At 45.2% G+C, this 26,210-nt stretch overlaps 1 protein-coding gene across 4 annotated transcripts in view; it reads left to right on the top strand.

Annotated features, from left to right (window-relative positions):
- The window catches only part of WNT5B (Wnt family member 5B), a 97,230-nt gene extending 80,977 nt beyond the window's left edge, over window positions 1-16,253 (top strand). For all 4 annotated transcript variants that reach the window (XM_043540270.1, XM_027832939.3, XM_027832942.3 and 1 more), the window contains 2 exons: window positions 6,933-7,225; window positions 14,707-16,253. In XM_043540270.1, coding sequence (XP_043396205.1) covers window positions 6,933-7,225; window positions 14,707-15,165 — 752 coding nt within the window. In that variant the 3' untranslated portion in view covers window positions 15,166-16,253. The remainder of the gene's footprint in view (window positions 1-6,932; window positions 7,226-14,706) is intronic.
- The last annotated feature ends 9,957 nt before the right edge of the window (window positions 16,254-26,210 follow it).

Genomic DNA, 26,210 nt, shown 5'->3' with positions numbered 1-26,210 from the left:
AGATACAAACTGAAAACTCTAGAATGGCAAGAAAAGTGATGTAGGTGTTGCACAAATTTACAGATCTATAAATCTGAGGTCTCTCTTGCACAGGACTGGGCTTCACAGTGTCATGAGTTTTATGATAATTCATCATTATTGTCTATTACTGAGGTCAGGTCTAGGCTACACTACACTTACATTAGCATAGTTGCACTGATGCAGCTGTGTCGCTGGAGCGTGTCTGATGAAGATGCTCTATGCCGAGGGGAGACCGCGCTCCTGTTGGCATAATTACTCCACCTCTCACAGAGGTGGAAACTATGTTGGTGGGAGAGCATTTCCTCCTGACATAGCACTGGTGTGGTCAGCGCTTAGGGTCCTGTAACTTGCATTGCTCAGGGTGTGTGTGTGTGTGTGTGTGTCTTTTTCACACCCCAGAGCTAGGTAAGTTAGATGGACTTAAGAGGGAGTGTGGACTTGCCCTTTGTCAGTGACAAGCTGCTACACCGGGTGACATTATTGCTGCTGCCTCTTTTCTCCTAGGCTCAGGCACAGTTCTTCTGAATTTTTTTTTTTTATTAAATGTCTTCTGTAATTTCCAGTAATTTGAGGAAATCTGGTTTTGATACTGGGGTAGAAATCAAGCCATTTCAATCTCTTCTGTAGCATGTTGGTGTAAAGTCATTCTTCTCCGAGTTTGTACTGTGCTTTTATCCCATTTGTAACCTGTAGGCTTCAATTCTGTTTTGCAGCCTGGTTCCTTTGTGCTGTTCCTGTGGCATAAAGAGGCTGGAAACCAGAAGAATTTCCTCACTGGGGAATATCCGCAGTGGTGGCACAGAGCATGTCAGAGGGCATGGCTACACTGGAAACTTCAAAGCGCTGTCGTGGGAGTGCTCCCGCGGCAGCGCTTTGAAGTGCGAGTGCGGTCGTGCCCGAGCGCTGGGAGAGAGCTCTCCCAGCGCTCCTGGTAACCCACCTCCACGAGGGGATTAGCTCCGAGCGCTGGGAGCACGGCCCCCAGTGCTCGGAGCCGGTTTACACTAGCGCTTTAAAGCGCTCTGACTTGCTGCGCTCAGGGGGGTGATTTCTCACACCCTGAGCCAGCAAGTTAGGGCGCTATAAAATGTAAGTGTAGCCAAGCCCAAAGTCTGGGGAGAGGAGAAGGGATAAGTAGTGGGAGAATGAGGGTCTGGCCAGAGTGCTCCAACAGTTCTGGTCTGTCAGCCAGCAATCAGGGCATACATTAAAGAAGCCCCACACACTGCTCTAGGTTATGCTGGGGGCTGCCCATAAGCACCAAAATCCAGGAAGTGCATCCGTTGTGTGAAAACAGCTTTTCCCCTCAGCCTCGTAAGACAACACCAAGCACAGTTTGGCCACAGCTTAGAATGGTAGGCCCTAGTTTACGGTTACTTGAGCTATGTCTACACTAGAGAGCTTACATCAGCGCAGCTGTACTGATGCAGCTGTGGTGCTGTAAGATACCTTATATAGCCACTCTGCCCTTGACATAATTAATCCATCCCCAACAAGCCGCGGTAGCTATGTTGGCGGGAGACGTTCCTGCCGACATAGCACTGTGCACACTACCTCTTATGCCAGCACAATTTATGTCACTCAGGAGGGTGACATAATTTATGTCACTCACACCTCTAAGCAACATAAGTTTTGCCGACATAAGTGGTAAAAGTGTAGACTTAGCTTTGGTCTATGTTTAGTAAGTCTGCCTTAGTTTTGTATATTTTACAGTGGTAAGGCAGTCTGCTAGCATGCAGATTTTGTTCAGGGATGTGTAGCACTTTAACTGGTTGAGTTATATTTGTTTTTCTAAGTGACTGTGTTTCTTTGAGCATTGTTACAGGTTTTGGTCTAGTCTAGTCTCTGGTCTGGCAAAGAGCAATTTCTGATCACTGAGATACAGAAATTACCCTTCAGAAATTGGTCCCTGCACTATAATAGAGATTTCATACGTTCCTCAGGCTGTATTTCTTAAAGGGGAGGATAAAGAAACATATAATGTAATGTAAAGAATTTACTACTGGGAGTATCTTCTGAGAGGAAACCATATTCTGTTCCCACCCCAATCCAGTCATTCTCTCCTGACTGGGCCGTCCCAAGTTATCCAGTTTAGCCCTGTAATTTCTAGAGCTGGTTGAAAAATGATATGTTCCATGAAAAATGTCTGAGTTTTGAGTTGGTTTTCCTTCCTTTCTCCCCACCTTTCTTTTCAGTGGTGACATGGAAAAAGGAAAGGGGGAGAAAAGGAAAAAGGGGTGAAAGGGAGAGAAAGGGAAAAACCAAAATAATTTTAATATTTAATATTTGTTATAGTAATTGTCAAAATTGGAAAATGTAAGAAAAACAAACATTTTCTGCAATAAAAAAAAGACACTTTTTCATCATAAAAATTTAGAAATACACTTTTTAACCAGCTCTCATTATCTTTTTTGCCTCACTCTTCCACCAAGTTCAGGTCTGCCTCTCCTTCCTTTCCAGGCAATCCCCTTGAAAAGAGTTGCTGGGATTGGCTCACCTTTGAGTCCAGAAAGGAGAGTCTAAAGCTCAAGTTAGCATTTTCACAATTGATGCCTGCAGCCTGTCTTATCACATCCCAATATCCCCCTGGTTTATTCCCACCGCTTTGATTGTGCCGTGGACACTGGAGGGCAGTAGAGTCCACAGAGAAGATTCTGGAGCACTCCATTTGCTAATGTTACTCAGAAGACAGACCTTAAACACTTGGGGAAGCAGAGAGAACCTGGGAACAGAGCATAGAGCAGATGCTGCACAGACAATCACAGTTCTTAGGTGGCCTTGGCATGCAGATGGCGAACGGGAGATATAAAAACGGGAGGCTTCAAATGCTGTGGGATTTATTGCATTAGTCCAAATAACATTTTCTGTAACCTCTGTTCATGTTTGCTCACTTTTAATGAAAATAACTTATTAAACATGTGACATGACTCCATGTCTGTGTGGAACAGGAGTAAATTTGGGTCTGAAATGAGGGATAGCCATTGTAATGAAGGGCACTTGAAAGGGGTGATATCAATGCACCTACATTTGTTCAGATACCACTGTGCCGCACCTTACAAAAACCTTGATAGATAGATCTACATATTTGCTTTGTACTAGAGATAACTCTGGTCTAAACCTGATCGCAACTTCATGACTGATTTGGGGTGTACCAAAACTGTAGGTCCAAGCACCCCCAAACTTCAATTGGTTTGAAATCCAGATCTGAATTTTGCAATTTAGGTTTATGTCTACTTTATACTTTCAGGACATGGTTCTTAAATATACATCAGGTAGGTGTGCCCAGGGCACTGTTGCTGTCAGACTCCTCAGCTGAACATGCTGTAAAGCCTGGTCTACAGATTTTGTACCAGTATAATTATGTTGGTTAGAGGTATGTTTTTTGGTTTTTTTTTTAACTGATATAGTTATACAGTAAAAGCTGTTTTATCCAGCATGTTGGGGGAATAGGGGGTGTGGGTAAGTGAAAAATGCTGGTTAACTAAGAGGGAGTGAATTTGCATGTGGGAAGGGGTGTGGGGCTGGGATGCGGGAGAGGCTGTGGTGCGTGGGTTCTGGGAGGGGGCTCGGGGCAGCGGGTTGGGGCGCGGGATCGCAGATCCAGGGGGCACTCACCTCAGGCAGCTCCCCGCAAGCGCTGACCTGTCCCAGCTGCTCCTAGGGGTTGGCTGCAGTTCCCAGCCAATGGGAGCTGTGGAGCTAGTTCTCGGGACAGGACAGGGGCAGCATGCAGGGCCTCCTGCTGCGCCTCCTCCTAGAAGCAGCCGGGGCAGGTTGCTGCTTGCGGGGAGCCGCCCGAGGTGAGTGCCCCCTGGATCCGGCACTATGTGCCCCAACCCGCTGCCCCGAGCCCCCTCCCGCACCCAAACTCCTTTCCAGAGCCCGCGCTCCACACTCCCTCCTGCACCCCAATCCACTGCTGATCTCGCACCAACTGGACTATAAACTGGAATTTCAATGAAGATCAGAAATGCTGGTTTATAGAGTTTTCTGGTTGGTGAAGTGCTGGAAAAAACAGATTTCACTGTACCTGGTAAAACCCCTAGTGTGGATATAATTATAACTGATATAAAAGTGCCTTATATCAGTATAGCTTATTCCCCTCTCTGTATAGGAATGAACTATACCTGTATATTATAGAGATGAGGTGTGTGAGGTAATATGTTTTAGTGGACCAACAAGCGTGGGCGCTTACACAGAGCTCTTCTTCAGTTCTGTGTAAGCTTGAAAACTTGTCTCTTTCACCAACAGAAGTTGGTCGTATACAAGATATTACCTCACCCACCTTGTCTCTCTAATATTCTGAGACCGACACGGCTACTGTATATTGCAGTGTTGTTGTAGCCATGCTGGTCCCAGGTTATTAGAGAGACCTGAAGAAGAGCTCTGTGTAGCTCAAAAGCGTGTCTCTTTCACCAACAGAAGTTGGTCCAATAAAAAATATTACCTCACCCACTTTCTCTCACTCCACTTGTATAAGCATTTTTATACTAGTATAACTGCGTCCACACTAACAGGGGTTGTACCACTTTAACTATACCAGTATGGATAAGGCTTAACTCAGATACATTACAGCGTGGATGCTGCACACAGCACACGTTCATTGTGGCATAAATATGCTGCAGCACGGCTGCTATACATTCATACAAATACTTATCTGATGGAGGGTGGACCTCTTTCACAGGTTATTTAGTAGCTATTCCTCCTCTCCTTCTGAAACAAGGAAATCAATGCAATAACAGCAGTTGACATGCTATGTTGAACTAAGTAGAAAAACAAAAGCCAGACATAATAGCACATCTCACTTTGCCATAAGAAAAAGTGATTCTGTGAATCATTCCTACTCTCCCATAGTCCCCCAGAAAATGTCACAGATGACTGTACCACTGGGTTTCATGGGAGTTCTCTTTATATGGTATGTCCTCTCCTTGTTTGCATTTCACTAGAAAATTTCCCCAACAAACCACTCTGTGCAAGGGTGGTACCCCTCACAGTGCTGCCTTTGTCTTGGATCGTTAACCACTAAACTGGTGATAAGTTGCTACTCTGTAAACTGGTGATAAGTTGCTAATAATGACAGTTTCTCAGGATGTGCAAATTGGAAAAAGAGGACACCCAAAGCACCAGCTCAGTCCTGCGAAGGAGGCCTGATGCATGATTTACAATGTATTCTTAAAATATCCATTTTTGGTGATACTCTCAGGGTATATCTCACTATAAGAACTACAATCGTAGTGCCATAGTGTAAACACTTGCTATAGTGATGGAAGGGGTTTTTCCGTCGCTGTAGTAACTCCACCTCCTTAAGAGACTGTAGTTAGGTCAATGAAAGAATTTTTCCATCCACCTCGTGGTGTCTACACTAGTTCTTAGGTGGACTTAGCTAAGGCTGTGTCTACATTGTACTTTTGTCATTAAAACTTTTGTCAGTCAGGGGTGTGAAAAAAACACACCCCATACCAACAAAAGTTTTGATAAGAAAAAGTCCTGGTGTGGACAGCACTTTGTCAGTGGGAGATGCTCTCCCGCTGACAAAGCTACTGCCCTTCCTTGGAGGTGGTTTTATTTTGCTGGCAGAAGAGAGCAGTGTAGACATAGCCTATGTCTCTCAGTGTGAATTTTTCACACCCCTGAGCAACGTAGCTAGGGTGAACTAAGTTTTAGGTGTAGATCAGACCTAATTCAGCTGAGAAAATTAGTGGGCAGTTTGATATTGGGATTTGGTACTAGTACTTTGGATCTGTAACTCTTCATACTTAGGTTGCTGGTTCACATAAAGCTCAGGTAATCATTCTCTGTATCACCTGAAGGCTGTTTGGTGACATACATGCAAGACTAGGAGTGTCTCAGTTCAGTTCTTTATTTTTATATTGAGTGCTGACCTTCTTGTCCATGCAGTACAATACACAAATGGAGCTATGATCCATGCCCCAAGGCATTACAATCTAAACTGGACAGACAATACAGTTAAGATATATAATTTGAGCAGAGGAAGGTGGAAACCTCAAAGCAGGGAAGTTCCTAGAGGACAGGTATTCCTCACTTCCTCAGTTCCATTGACACTAAGACCTTGTCTAAACAAGAAAGTTATCGACCAGTTAATATAGGCCTTGTCTATATAGGAAAGTGAGCTGTAGCTCACGAAAGCTTATGCTCAAATAAATTGGTTAGTCTCTAAGGTGCCACAAGTACTCCTTTTCTTTTTGCGAATACAGACTAACACGGCTGTTACTCTGAAACCTAACAATAATACTGGTATGGTTATAGTTAGACTGGCATAGTTCCTTGTGTGATGGATCCATGTGGGGGGAAGCTTGGGCTGTTGCTGTCTCTTCTGTAAATAGAGGACTTTCACTTCCACAGTGCTTAACTGGGCAAGCACTATTGGAATACAAATAATAAATAATAAAATTAATAATAACCTTTCACTGACAGCTTCTCCACAAATACACCTCCTCCCAAAATGAGAGTATTAAATGTTTTATTTTTCACTGTGTATATTATTACCAGGAAACAACCTCAGGCCATAAAGGAGATCCCAGTCCCAGCCCAGGTATGTCAGAGAGCCAAGTTTGCTATTGGTACTGACTACACTAAAACTGCTGGGATAGGATAGTCAGAGTCTTGTGGATGGATTCCTTAAATACAAACAAAGTGAGGAATGCAAACCTATGTTATGAACAGCTCCTATTTGAATTACCCTTCCTGTCCATCTCCTATCTGCCAGTGCAGAATTGTTCCTTATAATACATTATCCCATCCTTTTCTCAACCTAATTTTCAATGTCGTGTGCCATTGGGCTCACACCACTTTCCATTGCTGTACAGTTTATTTGGACTCCCCATGAGGGTGTTGTATTTATCAAAGGAGGTTTGTCTTTTGTTAATCTTCTCCTCCTCCTGCTCTCCCAGGTAGTCGAGAGACCGCCTTCACCTATGCCGTTAGTGCTGCAGGGGTGGTGAACGCCATCAGCCGTGCATGCCGCGAAGGAGAGCTTTCCACCTGTGGCTGCAGCCGGACAGCCCGTCCCAAGGACTTGCCCCGAGACTGGCTATGGGGTGGCTGTGGGGATAATGTGGAGTATGGCTACCGTTTCGCCAAGGAGTTTGTGGATGCCAGGGAGAGGGAGAAGAACTACGCGAAGGGGTCGGAGGAGCAGGCTCGCACACTCATGAATTTGCAGAACAACGAGGCTGGTCGTAGGGTAAGCTGGATGCTGGCCCTTTCCTTTTGGTTGGAGCAGAGGCAGATCAAGAACTCATTGTGTGTTTGGGTGTCAAGTCATTCATGGGTGGTGATGAGGAACAGTATTAGTCAGTCAACTGTGGGCCAGAGGATAAACCAGTAACTCCCTTGGTATGGTGCAGGGTCCTGGTTTCACCATTTCTTTGTGAATCCTACAGTCAAGATCAGTTTGGCACTTACAGTAGAACTTCAGAGTTATAGATGCCTTGCCTCGGGAATGGAGGTTGTCCGTAACTCTGAACAAGACGTTGCGGACTTCAGCCATGGGGGAGTTGGGGCTGCAGCCGCAGGGTTGGATGGAGGGGTGAATGTATCAGGGTTCAGGGTGGGGGGGAGTGCGAGGTTGGGGCTTCTGACCCTACGGGCTGCCAGGGCTCCCAGCAGGGGGCTCAGGGCTTCTGCTCCCTGGGAGTACCAGGGCTCAGGGCTTTAGACCTGGGGGAAGGGCTGGGGCCTGGGGCTTCAGCCCTGAGGCTCTGTTCCAGCTTCAGCCCTGTGGGGGGCACTGGGGATCAGGGCTTCAGCCCACAAGTCTGCTCTTGATTACTGCCAGGGGGCACTTGCGGCTTCATGCCCGGCTTCAGCCTGGTGGGGGTGTGTGTGTGCCGGGGTTTGGGGCATCAGCCCCACAACTTTGCTCCCAGTTTCAGCTGGGGGAGGCAGGTGTGCCACCAGGGCTCAGGGCTTTAGCTATGGGGAGAGCGCTGGGGCTGAAACGGCACTCCCCACATAGCTAAAGCCCCAAGCCCTCCCCCCCGCCCCACCACTGAAACTAGGAGCGGAGCCCAGCTAGGACTGAAGACCCAATCCCCGACATCCCCTGTGGGGCTGAAGCTGGGAACGGAGCCATGGGGCTGAAGCCCTGAGCCCGAGCACTCCCCCCGGCCTAAAGCCCTGAGCCCCAGAAGCCCCAAGCCCCCCCTCTGGAGCCCTGACCCCCACGACACTGCAGCTGCTGCCCCAACCCCCCAGTGGCTGAAGCACTGAGACAGTACAGTATTTGCTTTTTTTCTGTCTGCTCTGCTGCCTGATTGAGGACTTCTGGTTTCACAGGGTGTCCAGTAGAGAGGTAAGTCCGTAACCCTGGTGTTCGTATCTTTGAGGTTCTACTGTAGTTTTCTCTGGCCAGCAAGTGAATTAGGGCCAGTGAGGATCTCCAAGGTGTGTCCAAAGCCTTTTGTGTGCTAAACCACTGGATGCCATGGACTCAGCCCTGTTAAATCAATTTTGTATTGACCTGGCACATTTGGGGATTTGGGCCTCAGTCAGTTTTTCTTCCCAACACACAATCTTACTGGGGTTGCCAAAGTGGGACCTTGTTGGCAGGCGGGGCGGGTGGGGGGGGGCATTCCTGTGACACACTGAATTTTCTTTCACCTGTGTCATTCGTAGATTCATAGAGTTTCAGGCCAGAAGGGACATTTAGATCATCCAGTCTGTCAGAGCATTACATTTCACCCAGTTATCCCTGTACTAAGCCCAATAACCTTTGGCTGACTGAAACATAACTTGTGTTTGGCTAATGCACGTCTTCCAGAAAGGCATCCAATCTTGATCTGGAGACATCAGAAGATTGAGAATCTACCACTTCCCTTGGTAATTTGTTCCAATGGTTAATAACCCTCACTATTAAAATTTTGTGCTTTATTTCTAATTTGAGTTGACTGGCACTAATTGTATTCCTATTCTTTAATTCTCTATCAATGGAATTCTGTATCGATTTTTCCATTATTTTGCCTGGGACTAATGTCCAGCTAATCTACCTAATAGTTACCCAGGTCATTCCACTTGCCCTTTTTGAATATTGGCATAACATTAGCTCTCTTCCAGTTTTCTGAAATTTCCCCAGTATTCCAAAGTTTATTGAAAATGAACATCAGTGGGCCACGATTTGAGGACTTCAACAGCTCAGACATAGATGAGGTTTTTCACGGGAGTGGGTGGGTGAGATTCTGTGGCCTGCATTGTGCAGGAGGTCAGACTAGATGATCATAATGGTCCCTTCTGACCTTAGCATCTATGAACAGAGATTTCCTCAGCCAGCTTTAGGATTTTTGGGTGCAAGTTATTCAGGCTTGTTGATTTAAAAATGCTTAGTAGATGTTGTTCAGTCTCCTCCTCAGTTACTAATGGATTAGAAAGTACTTACCTATCCTGTGATATGTGTAAATCATCCTGCTTCTTTCCAAATACATATCAGAAATATTTATTAAACACTTCTGCCTTTTCATCATTATTAATAATTTTACTCTCTCTAGTTAGTAACAGGTCTATATCATTATGAGGATTTCTTTTGTTCCTGATATATTAAAAAAACTCATTATTGTCCTTAGCTGTGCCAGACATGGATTTTTCCTTGATGTCTTAAGCTTCCCTTATCAATATTCTGCACTTCATAACTTCTAATTTATGTTGATTGCCATCTATTTCTCCCCTTTTCCATTTGTTATATATTGCTTTTTCATTTCTAATTGCTGCTTTCACTTTGCCACTGAACTTGGACAGTCTTTTAGCCAGAGTTGTTCTCTTTCTTGATTGTGGAATCATGATATGTCATAAGCACAGATGTTAGCGTACTGCTATGGGCTTTTGCATTCCTGATCACTCCTTTTGGAAAACCAATTTTGAGGTAAAATTACAGTTGGTGAAAGGCAGCAGACTGACAGCTCTGGTATCTAACATTTCTTTATTCTTCGAAGAGCTGAGGAGCTTGGATTATAACTGCCCTTTCTTTGGAGAGGCTGCTGCAGTTTTTTCATTAAACAACCATGTAAATGTTTAATTATTCTCACTAGTACTAGGATCAAACATAGCAAATAGCAGCCAGTAGACTAGGGGTTCATCTAGACTACAATAATGCTATGTGAGGGGATCAAATCAGTAGACGTTTGTCTACAACATGGTTAAAATCCAGTTCTGTCTTGTCATGTGAACAGGAATCTAACTGTGTCACAACCTCAAACAGTGCTATAGCTTTGTACAGAGCTGGGTTGTATCATGGTTCAGGGACTTGGCTTAAAACAGTCAGGTCTTGTCTTCAGTACTAGACACAATCACATTTTAACTGTGTTTGGGTTGCTGTTTTGTACATGTTTATGGTTATGGCTGAATTTGTAGATAGTGCTTTAAGGGTTAGGAGATTTCATGGTCTGCAGCTAGCGGCTAGCCTGAACAAAGGCTTTACCCAGGGATATATTGCATTCTTCAAAAGTTGGAGTCTTTAAATCAAGACTAGGTGTCTTCCTAAAAGATATGTTGAAGATCAACCACCTATTATTGGGACTGATGTGGGAATCACTGGGTGAAATTCTATGGCCTGTGTTATGCAGGAGGTCAGACTAGATCATCCCTTCTGGTCTTAAAATGTAGAAAAGAGCATGGTCTTACATCTCACTCTAATGCTATGACTACACTAGCACTTTTATTGGTAAAACTTTGACGGTCAGGGGTTTGTCGGTCGGGGTGTGAAAAAAACACCCTCCTGACCGACATAAGTTTCACATACAAAAGTGCTGGTATGGATAGTGCTATATTGCTGGGAGACACTCTCCCGCCGACGTAGCTACCGCTGCTCAGGGCGTGGGGTGGTTTAATTATGCAGTGGGAGAGCTCTCTCCTGTCAGCATAGAGTGGCTACACGGGAGACCTTACCGCAGTGCAGCTGCAGTGGTACAACTTTGCCACTGTGACGTCTGTAGTGTAGACATAGCCTAAAAGCGACCGTGTTTGAGCTAAGAGATGTATTTGGCTGGGCTGAATTCTAGTGATGAGGGGTTGCCACTAATTCCCATGAGTTTCTTCCTTGGAACAAGCATCTGACATGTTTCTTCCGAATGGAGGTGGTGTGGGAAGAGGTGAGATAACTAGGTGAAAAATTCAAACAAAAGTGTAGCCTCTAGGGACTGCTGTTAAATGTGGAGTCTGTCTCCAGGGCGATGATCCATTAATATACTGCTCACCACAGTGAGTGACTGAAAGCTGCAGGTAAGCAGCCTAGAGGAGAATGACACAATCAGACCCAATGAGGCAGAAAGTGTCTCTCTCTCTCTCTCTCTCTCTCTCTCTCTCACACACACACACACACAGAGGTTTCTCCTTTCAAGGCTGGGAACTCCATTTCTAGCTGATGAAGCTGAACATGAACAATTAGAGAGCAAGAAGAATAGCTTCCTGTGCTTGAGCCTGGTGTACTGCCAATGCACAGAGTGGCAGTCCATGAAGTCCAGTCCATAGAGTCCAGCATGCCTCCCTACACCTGTGACTTACTCACACAGCGGTAAATCTCTATATTGTGCTAAGTTTTCAGGTTAAGGATTTTGTGCTTGGGAATATGAAGCAATATGGGATCATGGCACTCCATATATTTGTAAATAGAGACAGAAAGGAAGGGAAAGCTAACATGAGAGGATCAGAAGGGTAGGGATCATATGAAAAAACACAGCATGGCTCACCTGGCCATATGCAGTACCCATTCTCTGAGGGACCAGTGGTCACTGGCAAGTGGCCTTCAAGTTCTACCCCCATTCTGATTTTCAGGTGAGAGTGTGATTTCTGTCTTCTGGTTTCTAGACAGAGTTTGAAATGAGGGGAGAAATTTTTTCCCTCTGGTTTCTGGGCCGAGTTTTGCCATATCGTCCCATCTTCGTTCAGAGATAGAGTACTTGTGCGAGAGAGTTCTCTCTAATGCTGGTTTGTGTGTGGAGCTCTGATGGTGGAGGGGGAATTTTCCCCTAGCCAGGTTAATGGGGAGGAGCTGGGGGGTCGGGGTGGGGATATGAAGAGAACAATGTTCTTTTCTGTTTCAGACAGTCTTGACCCCATCACCTCTCCACTCCACTCTGGAGTTTCTGAGGTACTGGCTCCTGGCTTTATTGCCCTCGTTTGTTTGTCTTTGACTGTTATCTCAACATGTCCTTTCCTTCCATCAGTCTTTTTCTCCACTTGATCTCCATTTCCCTCTCTTATTCCCCTCATTTCTTATCTATCTCCCTGTCTCTCAGACTTTGGCAGTCTGTCCTTCCACACTGTTTACCCAGTCAACATATAGCAGGCCTCAATCATCAGTCACTCCATCCAGTGCCAGGTGAGGCTGGGAGGGGGCCATCTAATTAACCACATAGGAATTCTCCATTAATTCTCTTCCCATCCCCCTTCTTATGAGAGAGGAATCAGAAAGGAAGTTGGGCTTGTGGAATGGGGGCTTTATACCTTTCCATTAAATGTACTTTCAGACTGATTCTGTGGCAGGGCCATTGATCAGACCCAGTCTTTACAGCTTCATGTGGGGTCTGTTATTCTTCACCTTGATCCTAGTTTAGCCAGTAAAGAACCTACAATTTCTCCCACCCTCTCTCCATCCCAGCAGCTAAGGGGCAGAGAAAGCGAGAGTCATTTTGCAATAAATGCAGTGGTGACTCCCACAGTTAATAAATGGGGGACTGTGTATCTAAGCAAAGTGGGACCAGGCTTACTTCTCCTTAGGGGCTTGTGAGTACTGGTAGCATACACATTCCACAGCATAATCATTACCCAGATGTTTTGAGAATTGGCCATTTAAACCCAAGTCAGAGTAAACGCTGAAGGTCCCATGACATTAACTGAGGGGGATCAAGTTGCAATGTTTTCCTAAAGGAACAAAGCCAAGGATTAGGAAGAAACAAACTACTTTATAAAAACATATGCAAGGGCAACAGAGGCATGAGTAGTTTGGGATTTGACCCAACAATAACCAAGAAGTGCTAACACAAATGTATAACAAGCAGGCAGGCAAGTCAGTTAGGATATAGGAAATGTCTGGTGCTCTGAAAATTCAAGTGTAGTTCAGTCTTATACAGTACAGGGATCTTTAGGTAGCAATGTGGTTGGTGTTGCACAGTTATAGTCCAATCCAAGGCAAGTCCAGAGGTTTCAGATCTGTAGCTGTTATGTTACACTATGAAGGGCAATTACCAATAAATCACACACAGAGGAATGGAACTAAAGCCCCACATCTCTAAGGGCTCAGAACATTGTCTTCTTTGAGAGTTGGACTGGGCCCCAAGGGATTTACCACTTGAGCTAAAGCAGAATCTCTACTAGCTGTCAGCCATATTAGGCCTTAGGTGCCTTTTATACACCTAGTCACTAGTAGTTTTAGCAGCAGTCCTGTGGAATCTCTAACGTAGTTGAGAGATTGGTTTCACTTATACAGTTCTGTTCAGTGTAACGAACAAACTCAACCTGTTTAGTTTTTTCCCCACTGATTTTGAGTTTTTCTGTTCTTGTGGTTTTTTAATGTCTGTCTCTCTCCTTATTAGGATAAGAAGAAACACGACTCTTCTCCCTCACATCATCTCCACACATGCTTTTGAGAGATTAACGCACACAGGGCTAAATTTTTCAAAAGCAATAATTAATTGTGGGTGTCCAACTTGAAATACTTTGAGCTGGATTTTCAGAGGTACTCTGCCCATTGATATCTGAAAATCAGACTCAAAGTTGCTCAAGTTGCGCACTCCGAAAATGAAGCTCTGAAAACTAGTGGTTGTTTTTTAAATGTTTAAATTTTAGGCCAGCCATACCGTGACACTAGATGAGGAAACTGAAGCCTGGTCAACACTTAAAATGTAGATTGATATATCTACATTGCTCAGCGGTATGAAAAATTCATGCTGTAGCTATGCCAACCTTACTCCCAATGAAGAATGCTTCTGTTGACCTAACTACTACCACTCAGGAAGTGGATTATCTAATGACAGAAAAACCCCTTCTGTCGCTGTATGCTGCGTCTATACTATGGTTGAGTTTAGCTATGCCACCGTAGTCCCCATTGTGTAGACAAGCCCTGAGGGATTATTTTGGTGTAGAGGAATAACTTGGTGGTGCAAAAGTTGCACTTAGATTTGTAAGTCCTATGCAGTTATTATTCTCAGTACACAGAATGGTGACACATTGAAGCAACATGAATTGTCCTTGGCGAGCGAATGCCTTGCTTGTACATGCTTGGTGTGAATCAGTTAATTTTTCACACCATTATTACAATCCCAGCTGTTCCTCTTTGACAGAGAATGACTCCTCCAGAAATTGTATTTAGAGTGAACAAAGCTCTTGAATGGGGATAGAGGGGAAAGAGCCTGGGTGCATGGATTTATTTCACGAAGATATGGATATAATGCTAGAACTATAGCATCATTGACCTGTTTTACCTATAGGAAATTTACAAGTTCTCAGGTGTTTTGTTGCATTGATTGCTTCTATGGGCTTTGAGGGGACGTGGATGTAGTACGTTCTACATGGGGAGCATTTCCAATAGCAGGATTGTGTTTGTTCTGGGGAGAGAGAGAACTGGGTGGATGGTCAGGATAAGTACGCAAGGAAGAGGAACTCAGCACAATTATGTCAGTTCCCAGTGCTATAAAGGTTAATGCGGCTCTTGTCTGATTCCATCTGCTCTTCCTGCAGGCTGTATACAAGCTGGCAGATGTGGCTTGCAAGTGCCATGGTGTTTCAGGTTCCTGCAGCCTCAAGACCTGCTGGTTGCAGCTGGCAGACTTCCGCAAGGTGGGTGACCTGCTGAAGGAGAAGTATGACAGTGCAGCTGCCATGAGGATCAGTCGCAAAGGCAAGCTGGAGCTGGTAAACAACCGCTTCAACTCACCTACGCAGGAGGACCTGGTCTACATTGACCCCAGCCCTGACTATTGCCTGCGCAATGAGACCACTGGCTCACTGGGCACTCAGGGCCGGCTGTGTAACAAGACCTCAGAGGGCATGGATGGCTGTGAGCTGATGTGCTGTGGCCGGGGCTATGACCAATTCAAGAGCATCCAGGTAGAGCGCTGTCACTGCAAGTTCCACTGGTGCTGCTTTGTCAAGTGTAAAAAGTGCACAGAGATCGTCGACCAGTACGTCTGTAAATGAAAGAGCCACCAAAGCAACAAATCTATATTATATAAATCTATATAAATATATTTTATATTTGTATAAATAAATAGATGATAATAATTAAAGAAGCTTATTTAAGAGACATTTTGGTTTTGAAATTTTCCCATTGGACTGGATGGTTTGCCACTCTCTTTATTCAGCTGCGGAGCAAAGGGGGAATTTGCCCTCAGACCCTTCTCCCCCTGGATGTTATAATCAGAGTGAAGGGAGCCAAAGAGTTGCTCAAAAGGAACTCCCCTCATAGCCACCTCGCTCCAGAAGCAGGGGATTGATTCATGGTCAGATATTTGAAGGAGAAAAGTGGGTTCCCTTTGCTATCTCGTGGTTTAAACTCAAAAGTTTATATGGTATTGGACATCTGGAGTCACAGTCAGACATGGGAGAGTCTTAGTTATTCATGTTCCAGCTCCCCAAGCCCTTTGGACAAGCAAAACAAGAGGATTTGGGTTTTCTGCTCCCTGTGAAGGAAGTGCTGGTGCTTTGTCAAACAAGAGGGAAAGTCACCCAGGTCTCGTGCTGAAAAATATGGATTAAAATACAAGGTACTATATAGAGTGCTTGGAATGAGGACAAAGCAGGGACTCCTGCACAGTGGTGGGGAGACCACCTGTTCCAAGTGAGGGAGGAAGGTGTGATCTTCAATTGGGAAGAACTACTGTATCCTGAGAGTTTAAAAGAAACTAGCACCTAGCTCTTCTGAACCTCAAGGGCAATGAGAAAAATCTGCCAAAGCCCTATCTAGGCTGGTCTGTCAAGGAGATCCTTTTCCCCTCCACTGTAACTCACTTTTGCGGATTAGGAGCTGCTATCTGTCTCCTAGGCCTATTGGGCTCTTTGGAAAAGAAATATACTCCATGTGTGGAGTGTGTGAGAGAGCCATACATGCATGCAGGGGACTGGATGAACACTGCACCTTAGTCCTTACCATTGTTGCCATTTCTCCCCTTTGAAGTGGACACAAATGGTCACCTTGCCCAGCTCTTTTCAATCCTCCTCACCTCTGTCCCAGATGTACAGTTTCTCTTTACCATTAAATACCCCTCACTGAGGTTTCTTTCTCTCTCTCTTGCTTGTGTATGTGTGTGTTTTGTTTTATTCTGTTTTGTTATTTATTTCAGAACCCAGGGGGCCAAACTCTTCTCTGGTGTAAACCCACTGCAGTCATTGGAGCTGTACCAAGGATGACTGTTTCACCAGAATGTGGGCTAGATGTTCAAGGAGTGAGGTCCGTTCTGCACCCTCTTGTGGTGATAACGGAGAATAATGAAATGGTGCTTGAGCAGAGGCCCGTTAGCAAAATCTACTAATCTCTCTTAACTTTATTGCAATTATAACAGAATTCAGTTAGTAAAATATGGATGGAACATATGCTGATCCTAGCACAGGACATTTCCTGCCCTTCATGGCATCTGCAGAGTTCATTTGCAGGCATAGAGGAATCAGAGAAGCGAACCTCAAAGTGTAAACATTTACTAATATACTTCCCATTTTTTACTGACATTTCAAGTTTTTTATTGACAAATTTCAAATGAACAAAAAATGCCAATTCATGGACAAGATCCATAGTCCAGAAAACTAGATTTTTGAATCTTTACAATGTTTATTTCTGATTAAACATGGCAACTTTTACAGAACCCACTATTTCAACCATCAGAGAATCCTGCAAATGCATATTTCATATTTAAAGTATTGGAAGAGTCCAGAAATCCACAAGAAAGAAAAATCATGCTGAGTGATTAGTTTGCTTATTTTTATGGATGTGTCCACTTTTTATTTTTGTAATCCAATATTTGTTTCTTATTCAACAGTCAATATATTTGTTGGCATTGCAGAGAGCAATTTCTTGGAATACAAAAGGTCGCCTAAATTTATTTTATTATATAAAAGCCAAAGCCAATGGTATAGTAATTCAAAGTAACAGAAATAATTTTCCATGCATGGAAAAATGTGAATACAATGGCCTGACCCAACTCCAATTAAACCTCAATGGGAACTAGCCTGAGCCCAAGATCAGGTCAAATGTGTGAGCTATACAATCAGGGGATACTGTTCATTCCCTGTTCAGTAATAAAACTCACTGTATATTGGATATATCTAAAAAAGATGTTTTCCTCCCCCTAAGCTCACCCCCATGTTATGTCCCATCCTCACTGCATGAGTGCTGAAAGGTGTTACCTAGTTGTATATGACACCCCACAGGCATTGCTAATATATCCAGTAATTCAAAGTCTTTTCACTTGGCTTTTACATTAAAGACCATACATGTAAGGGACTCTTAACACATATTCTAGCATTGCACCACAGTAAATTTTGTGGGTGTAAATAATTGCAAGTGGAAGTGATGACAAGGGAGGAGGGAAATGCCAAGCCTCTCCAACTTTTAAGAGAAAGAAACAAACAGGGAAGAAGTTGGAGGCTTCTGTTGAAGAGATATGGCGTGAGGTGCCCCACAACCCCCTTCTCCAACTAGAGTGTGGGAAATGTTCCATGACTATGCCAGAAAGGATATACAGACTTGCCATCCTCCCCTTCAGGCAGGGGTGACCAACCTGTGGCTCCGGAGCCACATGTGGCTCTTCAGAAGTTAATATGCGGCTCCTTGTATAGGCAGCGACTCCGGGGCTGGAGCTACAGGTGCCAACTTTCCAATGTGCCGGGGGGTGCTCACTGCTCAACCCCTGGCTCTGCCACAGGCCCTGCCTCCACTCCACCCCTTCCCTGAGCCTGCCATGCCCTCGCTCCTGCCCCTTCCCCCCCAGAGCCCCCAGCACCCCATGGAACAGCTGATCGGGAGGTGCGGGGAGGGAGGGGGAGGCGCTGATTGGCAGGGCTGCCGGTGGGCGGGAGGCACTGGGAGCGGGGTGGGGGAGCTGATGGAGGGGCTGCTGACATAGTACTGTGGCTCTCTGGCAATGTACATTGGTAAATTCTGGCTCCTTCTCCAGCTCAGGTTGGCCACCCCTGCCCTAAAGTATCAGGAGAGTAGCAGATGACTGGGTTTCCTCCCTCATGAAGACAACAGACAGTAGGGGGAGCCTGTTGATGGAGGGAGCAGTTTGAGGCTTATTGAAGGGCTTCTTCTATAGCAGGGGTGGGCAAACTTTTTGGCCCAAGGGCCACATCTGGGAATAGAAATTGTATGGCGGGCCATGAATGCTCACAAAATTGGGGTTGGGGTGTGGGGAGGGGGTGAAGAGTCTGGGCCAGGAATGAGGAGTTCAGGGTGCAGGAGAGGGCTCCAGGCTGGGGTGTGGGGTGCAGTGGAGAGGGCTTTGGCTGGTGGTGCGGGCTCTGGGGTGGGGCTGAGGAGTTTGGGGAGTAGGAGGATGCTCTGGGCTGGGACCGAGGAGCTTGGAGGGTGAGAGGGGGATCAGGGCTGGGGTAGGGGGTTGAGGTGCGGGAAGGGGTGCAGGCTCCGGCTGGGGGTGCGGGCTCTGTGGTGGGGCTGGGGATGAGGGGTTCAGAGGGCAGGAGGGGGATCAGGGCTGGGGTAGGGGATAGGGGCTTGAGGAGAGGCTCAGGGGTGCAGGTTCCGGGCGGCGCTTACCTCAAGCGGCTCCCGGAAGCAGCGGCATGTCCCTCCTCTGGCTCCTATGCTGAGGTGCAGCCAGGTGGCTGTACACGCTGCTCCGTCCACAGGCACCACCCCTGCAGCTCCCATTGGAGTGCCGGAGAGGGCCATTGGTGCGGGGCCTTTGGAGTGTATAGGAGCCAGAGGGGGGCCATGCCTCTGCTTCCAGGAGCCACGTGGAGCAGCCCCTGACCCTGCTCTCCGGCTGGAGCGCTGGAGGGGGGCGATGCCACGGCTTCCAGGAGCCGTGTGGCGCAGCCCCCGACCTTGCACCCTGGCTGTAGCGCCCGATCAGGGCAAGCCCCAGACCCCGCTCCCCAGCTGGAGCTTGAGGGCCGGCTTAAAAGGCTGGGAGGCCGGATCCGGCCTGCTGGCTGTAGTTTGCCCACCCCTGTTCTATAGGCTCAGAGAAGTATCCAAACATTTGGAAGCTTCTCTGTACCCCAGTTATTTGGAGGCCTTGATCATTGAGAATTATATTAAAAATAACCTAACGTTCACAAGGATGTCTAATAAAAACCGACATCCTCCAGTTTTTCAGAACATTTTTCCTGGATTTTTTTCAAATGATCTAGCTTTGAGCTTTCCCAAAGTTTGGGGGGTTGGGATCCAGAAGTTTGGTTCAGCCCATCTCTAGCTAAAGGGCAATTTATGTGGTACCCTCACATAAAAGAACCTCCTTGGGATAGTAATAAGAATGTAAATCAGAGCAGATTTAGATTGGCTTGATGCGTGCAAAGCCAAGGAAGGGCAAACAGCAGATGAAAACCAAAGAGGAACTACTTCTTGCCAATGAGGGAGAAAGTAGTGGATTTTAAATTGCACATTGCTAGATAGACAGTGTGATCCAGAGGTACAGGATGGGGAGTCAAGATCTGGGTTCTATTTCCAGCACTGCCACTGACCTTAGACAAGTCACTTTACATCTTTGTACCTCAGGCTCCTCATATATAAAATGAGAGTAATGATACTTGCCTTCCCCGTAAAGCACTTTGAGATGTATGAATTAAGAATGCTAATAACTAATATTTACTATTATTAATTATTGTAGCCATACGGCATTGTGCTGTAACACTCATAGCTCTAACAAAACAGCACAGAGGCAGGCTAGATTGGTACCTAGATGAGGGACATCAAAGAAACACTAAGGTGGTGTTGGGGATTCAGCAAGAAGCACTCTTTTCTCTGAGTCTGTATTGAACAAATGCCCTACACCAGCATGGTGTTAGTGGGAGATGCTGTTTTCTGAATGAAATGTGAAACTAATGACTTGATCATTCATGGTAATTAAATAGCTCATGGTAGCCTGTAAGATTAAAGATGTTAGTCTGGTTTCTGAGCCAAATACCTGATTGCCTAAATTCTGCTTACAGTTCTAATGCATGCGATGTTCTGCCCTTTCCACCCCTAAACTATTGTGTATAATGTGCACCCCATGAGACTAATCTGTAGCCTGTGGACAAAGAAATACAGACAGCAGCGCCAACTGCCATCTTCTGCCGGTGTACACACAGCATCCCAAAGAAACCTCAGGGCTCCCATTTGGAGGAGGTCTGGTATCTTCCATCTAGTAGGCAGGTGCTTATCTGCATCTCTGAAGTGGCTATCCCATGGTATCTACACACAGCTGTGTAGAATCACACACATTTTCTCACTAAGCTTCTATTTAACTGCATTTTAGGATACAGATTATATTGAAGACTCTATATGAAATAAAGTTCCATTGTACTGTAAGTTGTAAAGGGAAATATTATATACATGGGCTGATCTGATGTATTCTACCTCAGGCAGGGCTGGAGAAGATGGCTCAGTGGGGTAAGCATCAGATTTTGGTAAACTTAAATTTCCTGAAACCAGAGGTTTGAATACTGACTTTCACAAGGTCACAGTGAGTCAGTGACAGAGGTGAAAATAGGATCCTAGATTCCCAGTCACATGCCATATCCACTGGACCACAACCACCTCCCCCATCATTTTATCAGAGACGAACAAAATAAAATGCTTACAGCCACCAGAATACCTACCAGGAAAAACAGATCACAAGCATGTACTTTAAACCTAAGGATAAAAATAATTAAAAACAATATAACAAATATGAAGATCACCCTAAAGCTTTATCGTCAAATCTCCATTTTGCCAGACTTCTTCCTGCAGGGGACAAAGGTGCAGCTGTTGCCCTCCCGCTTCTCCCTCTCCCTTTTCAGATGACACAGAAGATCTACCACTCTCATCAGGAGAGCATGAGAGGGTGTGAAAGGCACACTGGCAGCCGCTAGAACAGAGGAAGGAAGACCAACAGCAGGAACAGTTTCTCTTTCCCTGTGGGAAGCAGAGGACAGCTACTTCTCCCCTTCTTCCCCAAAACTGGACAGCCATAAGAGGGACAGGTAGGGCTGTAAATTGTGTACTGTCATGGGGTACACTGGCTCCTTAAGATCTAGGGGGAAAGTGTGCAGGGCCATATTACCTCATTCCAAGGGGCTTGTTCAAAGACAAATGTGTGGGTCAAAAGACACAAGCACTGAGAGAGAAAAAATGGTTTTGGGAGGGAGTAGTTTGTGGGAGAAAACCCAGCCTGCTGAGTCTGTCAAGAATGCTTGAAGTGTGGGAGGTCAACGTTCCCATCTTCTCTCAGCGAAATGGAATCTGGGAAATACAGATCCCCCTCGGGCTTCTGGGATTTGTAGGGCTCCACAGGAAGACATGCTGAGAAGGGGACAGCCTCTTGCTTGATAGCAGGAGTCTAGGAGAGTCCGGGTAGGGAGATTCTGCAGTGGCTTTCTCTTCTTTTTGCAAATAAATTCTAGCTGTTTATTATTTACTTTAGCCACCTGATCTCTGGGGAGAGTTTGGAATTTTACCAGGAGTCCCTGGGAGGAAGATATTTGAGTATGGGACCATTTTGTTTGTTTTAAACTTTATTACAAGACTTTCTGTCTGTTTGTTTGTTTGGACTTTGCCACCAGATCTCTGGGAAGAGTCTTGATTGTACAGAGAAAGAAATGCCCCAGGGATGGGGCCATATTGCTTGGTTGTTTTTACATTCAACAGGCATGGCCTTCTGCAGACATCAGCCTGCCATACAACCCATCTGTGACAATACTTAGAAATGGATAGTCCTCATGTTCAATTGAAGCACTAGTTTTTCTGAGTACTCTCTCATCTGGATGCGCTGAAGTTGAGGGGTATGGTGAGTGATCACCTGCAGACTTCCTTTGATGTGAAGCAGCAGAAACAAGAAGCAAAATTCTCTATGCTATAAGCACAGCAACATTATCTTCTGATGATATCAAGGGCACAGGGCAGGACCTTTGCTTATGACCATAGGTGCTGGAACTAGGAGTGCTGGGGTTGCTGCTGCACCCCCTGGCTTGAAGTGGTTTCCATTATATACAGGATTTAAAGTTTGATTCAATGGCTGTCAGCACCCCCATTATACAAATTGTTCCAGCACCCCTGCTTCTGACCAGGATGAGAGGCACAATTAGAATAATATAGTAATGAATCCATAGCCACCTAGGACAATCACAACTGTCACTATGCTTCACACAGACCACACAGGTCCCTAGTACCTCAACTACAGGGGAATCTCCATTAGTTATTTACTTTATATAGCCTATGACACACAGATGAGTAGTTCTTAATCCCACCAGTAGAGAGCAGTGGTATACATACATATTAGTATGTTACAATACAATACACTCAGGGTGGGGCATGAAGGTAAAATTATTATTTTCTTTTTTAGACTGGGCTTGTATGTTAAATGAACTGTTAGTGTTTCTGTTTAATGTAGAGTCAGACTTCCATTTCTCCATCCACAATCGTAAATCTTGGCTCTGTGCTCACAGCACTGTCCAGAAAGAAACACTGGAGAGTTTTTAATCCAGTGACGAAACAATTGACTGGCTCTTTCATAGTCTCATCAATTCAATGAGGGCTAGATTATGACCTAATTTCTCGCCTTGTTTAAGGGCGGCACAACTATGCCACCCTAGAAGCAGCTCTGGGGAGGAATTATGACTCAGAAAGGAATTGATCCTGGGGGAAGTAAATTACTGAAGTCTTTGACAGGGCATTCCCCAATCCCCAGCCCTTCTGTCCTTTTTCTTCCCTCTTCCTTGCAGGAAGGAAGCAGCAGATTCTTTGCGGAGCCTGCTTTCTCTCCCTAACTAAGCACAGAATCATGACTGGGACAGACCTTGGCATTGCCACATAAGGACAAATGGCAGTCTTGCCCATAGAACCAAGAATGTGAGACGTGGAAGGCTGAATTTAATCTCATCGTTCTTAGCCAATAAGAACTATTAATTTTCTCTTCCAGCAAATTAACATCTTTGGAAGTCTGGTATCCAGCATTATATTAACTCCAATACCGTATTTAAAAAGAAAAACATAATTATTTGCTTCTAGGATACAGAATTTGCTTCAGTACAAATTGTAGCAAGTTGCCACCTCAGTACATAAAGGTAAGTAACCTGGAACACCAAGAACCTTTCTAAGAAAACAATTCTGAATAGGTTCCAAGAAGGAACAAATGCCCTGCACTAGAACCCCATACTTTTAGCACCGGTTTTTGTGGACTAGCTGGCTAACACATGTATTTTTCTTTGCTTATTTTAATTCCATTGCTGTTAATAATTCCTCTCCCTCTGTCGTAAAACTTGTAGACAGTTATTATTTCTTTTCTTAAAATGTTATTTGATTAAGATGGACATAGTTAGTTCTTTTAATCATTCCTCAAAAATCAGTCCCTGAGTCCTATTCCTTATTTTTTCCTCCCCTGAATTTTATCCAATAATTCCTCCATCTAGCCCATAATTTTTTGGGTTAGTGCATATATTATAGAAAAACCTCCAATCTTAATTTAAAGATGTCAAGTCATGGGGAATCCACTACACATCTCTTGGTAAATTGTTCCATCAGTTAATTACCCACACTGTTAAAAGTGTGCCCCTGGTTTCCATTTTTCAGTTTCAACTTTCAGCCACTGGATCTTCTTATGCCTTTGTTAGATTAGAGCCTCACTACCATCAGAAAACTTCTCGTTTGGTACTTACAGCCTGTGATCAAGTCACCTCTTAACCTTCTCTTTGATAACTAAATAGTAGAGTTGGGCAGAGAAACGTAATGCCGTTTCACAGAGGATTTAGATCAGTGGTGGGCAACCTGCGGGGATTGATAGTGGGACTGAGCCTTTCACCTCTACAGGCCTGCTTCCCGCAGCTCCCATTGGCTGGGAACAGTGAACCACGGCCACTGAGAGCTGTGAGTGGCCGTGCAAATGTAAACAAACTGTCTGGCAGCCTGCCGGCGGTTTACCCTGACAGGTTGCATGTGGGCCGCAGGTTGCGCACCACTGATTTAAATATTTCAAAATGTGGTTTAGTTAGACTCGGAATAAAAAACAAAAATTTAAAAATTCTCCATGAAAGTGTATGAAGCCCCATACCTGGAGCAGTCTGCATGGTGGTTTGCCCTGCAGCCACAGACCCTGGAAGCCCTGAGGTCCCCAACTGTGAGACAGTGGGCATGGTGGCTGCCCCAGAGCTAGGGACTTTGGAAGTCTGGGCTGATGGGTAGCTGTGAGAATGGGAAGTAGTGAGGCCATTCAGAGAAAAGAGAGGCGGGATATCAAGGAGACAGGTGGGAAAGCTGGCAGGAAAACAGCCAGGTTTCGAAATATGCCTGGGCTCTGTTGGAACTTCAAAACTATCTCTGTGAAGTTTTGATTTAGATGAATTGGCAAATTCCAATGAAAATATTTTTTTAGAATTTTTTCTGACCAGTTCTACTATATAAATTGATTTTAAATTTTTCATGGTAAGGCAGTTATTTGAGACCTTGAATCATTCTTGTACATCTATTTTGAACTATTTCCATGCGGTAGTTGTTTCTTAAATTTTATTTGAGTCAACAGTATGCCCTTGTTGCCAAGAAGGCCAGTGGCATTTTGGGATGTATAAGTAGGGGCATTGCCAGCAGATCGAGGGACGTGATCGTTCCCCTCTATTCGACACTGGGGAGGCCTCATCTGGAGTACTGTGTCCAGTTTTGGGCCCCACACGACAAGAAGGAAGTGGAAAAATTGGAAAGAGTCCAGCGGACGGCAACAAAAATGATTAGGGGACTGGAACACATGAGTTATGAGGAGAGGCTGAGGGAACTGGGGATGTTTAGTCTACGGAAGAGAAGAATGAGGGGGGACTTGATAGCTGCTTTCAACTACCTGAAAGATGGTTCCAAAGAGGATGGATTTAGACTGTTCTCAGTGGTAGCAGATGATAGAACAAGGAGCAATGGTCTCAAGTTGCAGTGGGGGAGATTTAGGTTGGATATCAGGAAACACTGCTTCACTAGGAGGGTGGTGAAACACTGGAATGCGTTACCTAGGGAGGTGGTGGAATCTCCTTCCTTAGAAGTTTTTAAGGTCAGGCTTGACAAGGCCCTGGCTGGGATGATTTAATTGGGGATCGGTCCTGCTTTCAGCAGAGGGTTGGACTAGATGACCTCCTGAGGTCCCTTCCAACCCTGATATTATATGATTCTAAGATCTAATTTTTAAATTATATTGTGGAACAGTATTTGTCTCACTGTCTGTATTTGCCTTTTTAATGTACTGTACTGCGTACATATGAACTTACCATCACAAGGGAAGTCTCATAAATATATTTTGATGTGTGGTGAATGTTGTACATATATGTACAAATATAATTGTGAGAAAAGTTTAATGTATATGTTCCCCCTCCCTCAGAGTTTTGTATTTTAAAAATATGATTGGGTGTACTGTTGTGATAAGTTTTATATTATAACAGAGACTGTTATATTGGGAATCTTAAATTTTTAAATATATTTTTAAATAATGTGCACTATTTTTCTGTTAAATCTTTGTTGCTTTGGGCAAGATGCTGCAAACACTTCTGCATGTAGATACTTTGCTACCATTGTGGAGATTTTTTGGAGGGGAAGGGGACGGTGACCCCGCCCCACTTCCACGGGGGGGGGGGGGGGTAGCAGTGTTATGCAGAGACCCCTCCCCCCCCCCCTTGTCCCTAACTGCATTGTGACAAACTTATCCCCCACAGGGAGGACGTTGCCCCTCACAGGGTGTCTGACAGACTTGCCCACTGGGATACCTCCCCCTTCGTGGCAGAGCAGCACCCCTCACAGGGACCGGGTGGCTGCCCCCGAAGAGGAAAGCAACGTGTCTGTCTGGGAGGCAGTCTCTGGAAGCTCCCTGCCCCCCCGCCGACTCAGGTTTCCAAACCCTCCCAGCGCGAGCTTCGCTCGCGAGACAGTAAGAGCCCGCGCGATCGTCACGAACTTCATTCAGCCAATCAAAGAGTGATACCGGTCACGCGGCTATAACGAGCCTGAGGAAGCCATTGGGAATCATTACGCAAGTTACGCAACTGAACTAAAGGTCAGGGTGAAAGCGCACAAGCTCCGCTGC

This window comes from Chelonia mydas, chromosome 1 (assembly GCF_015237465.2).
Source record: "Chelonia mydas isolate rCheMyd1 chromosome 1, rCheMyd1.pri.v2, whole genome shotgun sequence".
Lineage (NCBI taxonomy): Eukaryota > Metazoa > Chordata > Testudines > Cheloniidae > Chelonia > Chelonia mydas.
The sequence above is the reverse complement of the archived record's forward strand: the minus strand, read 5'-3'. Positions and strand labels throughout refer to the sequence as shown.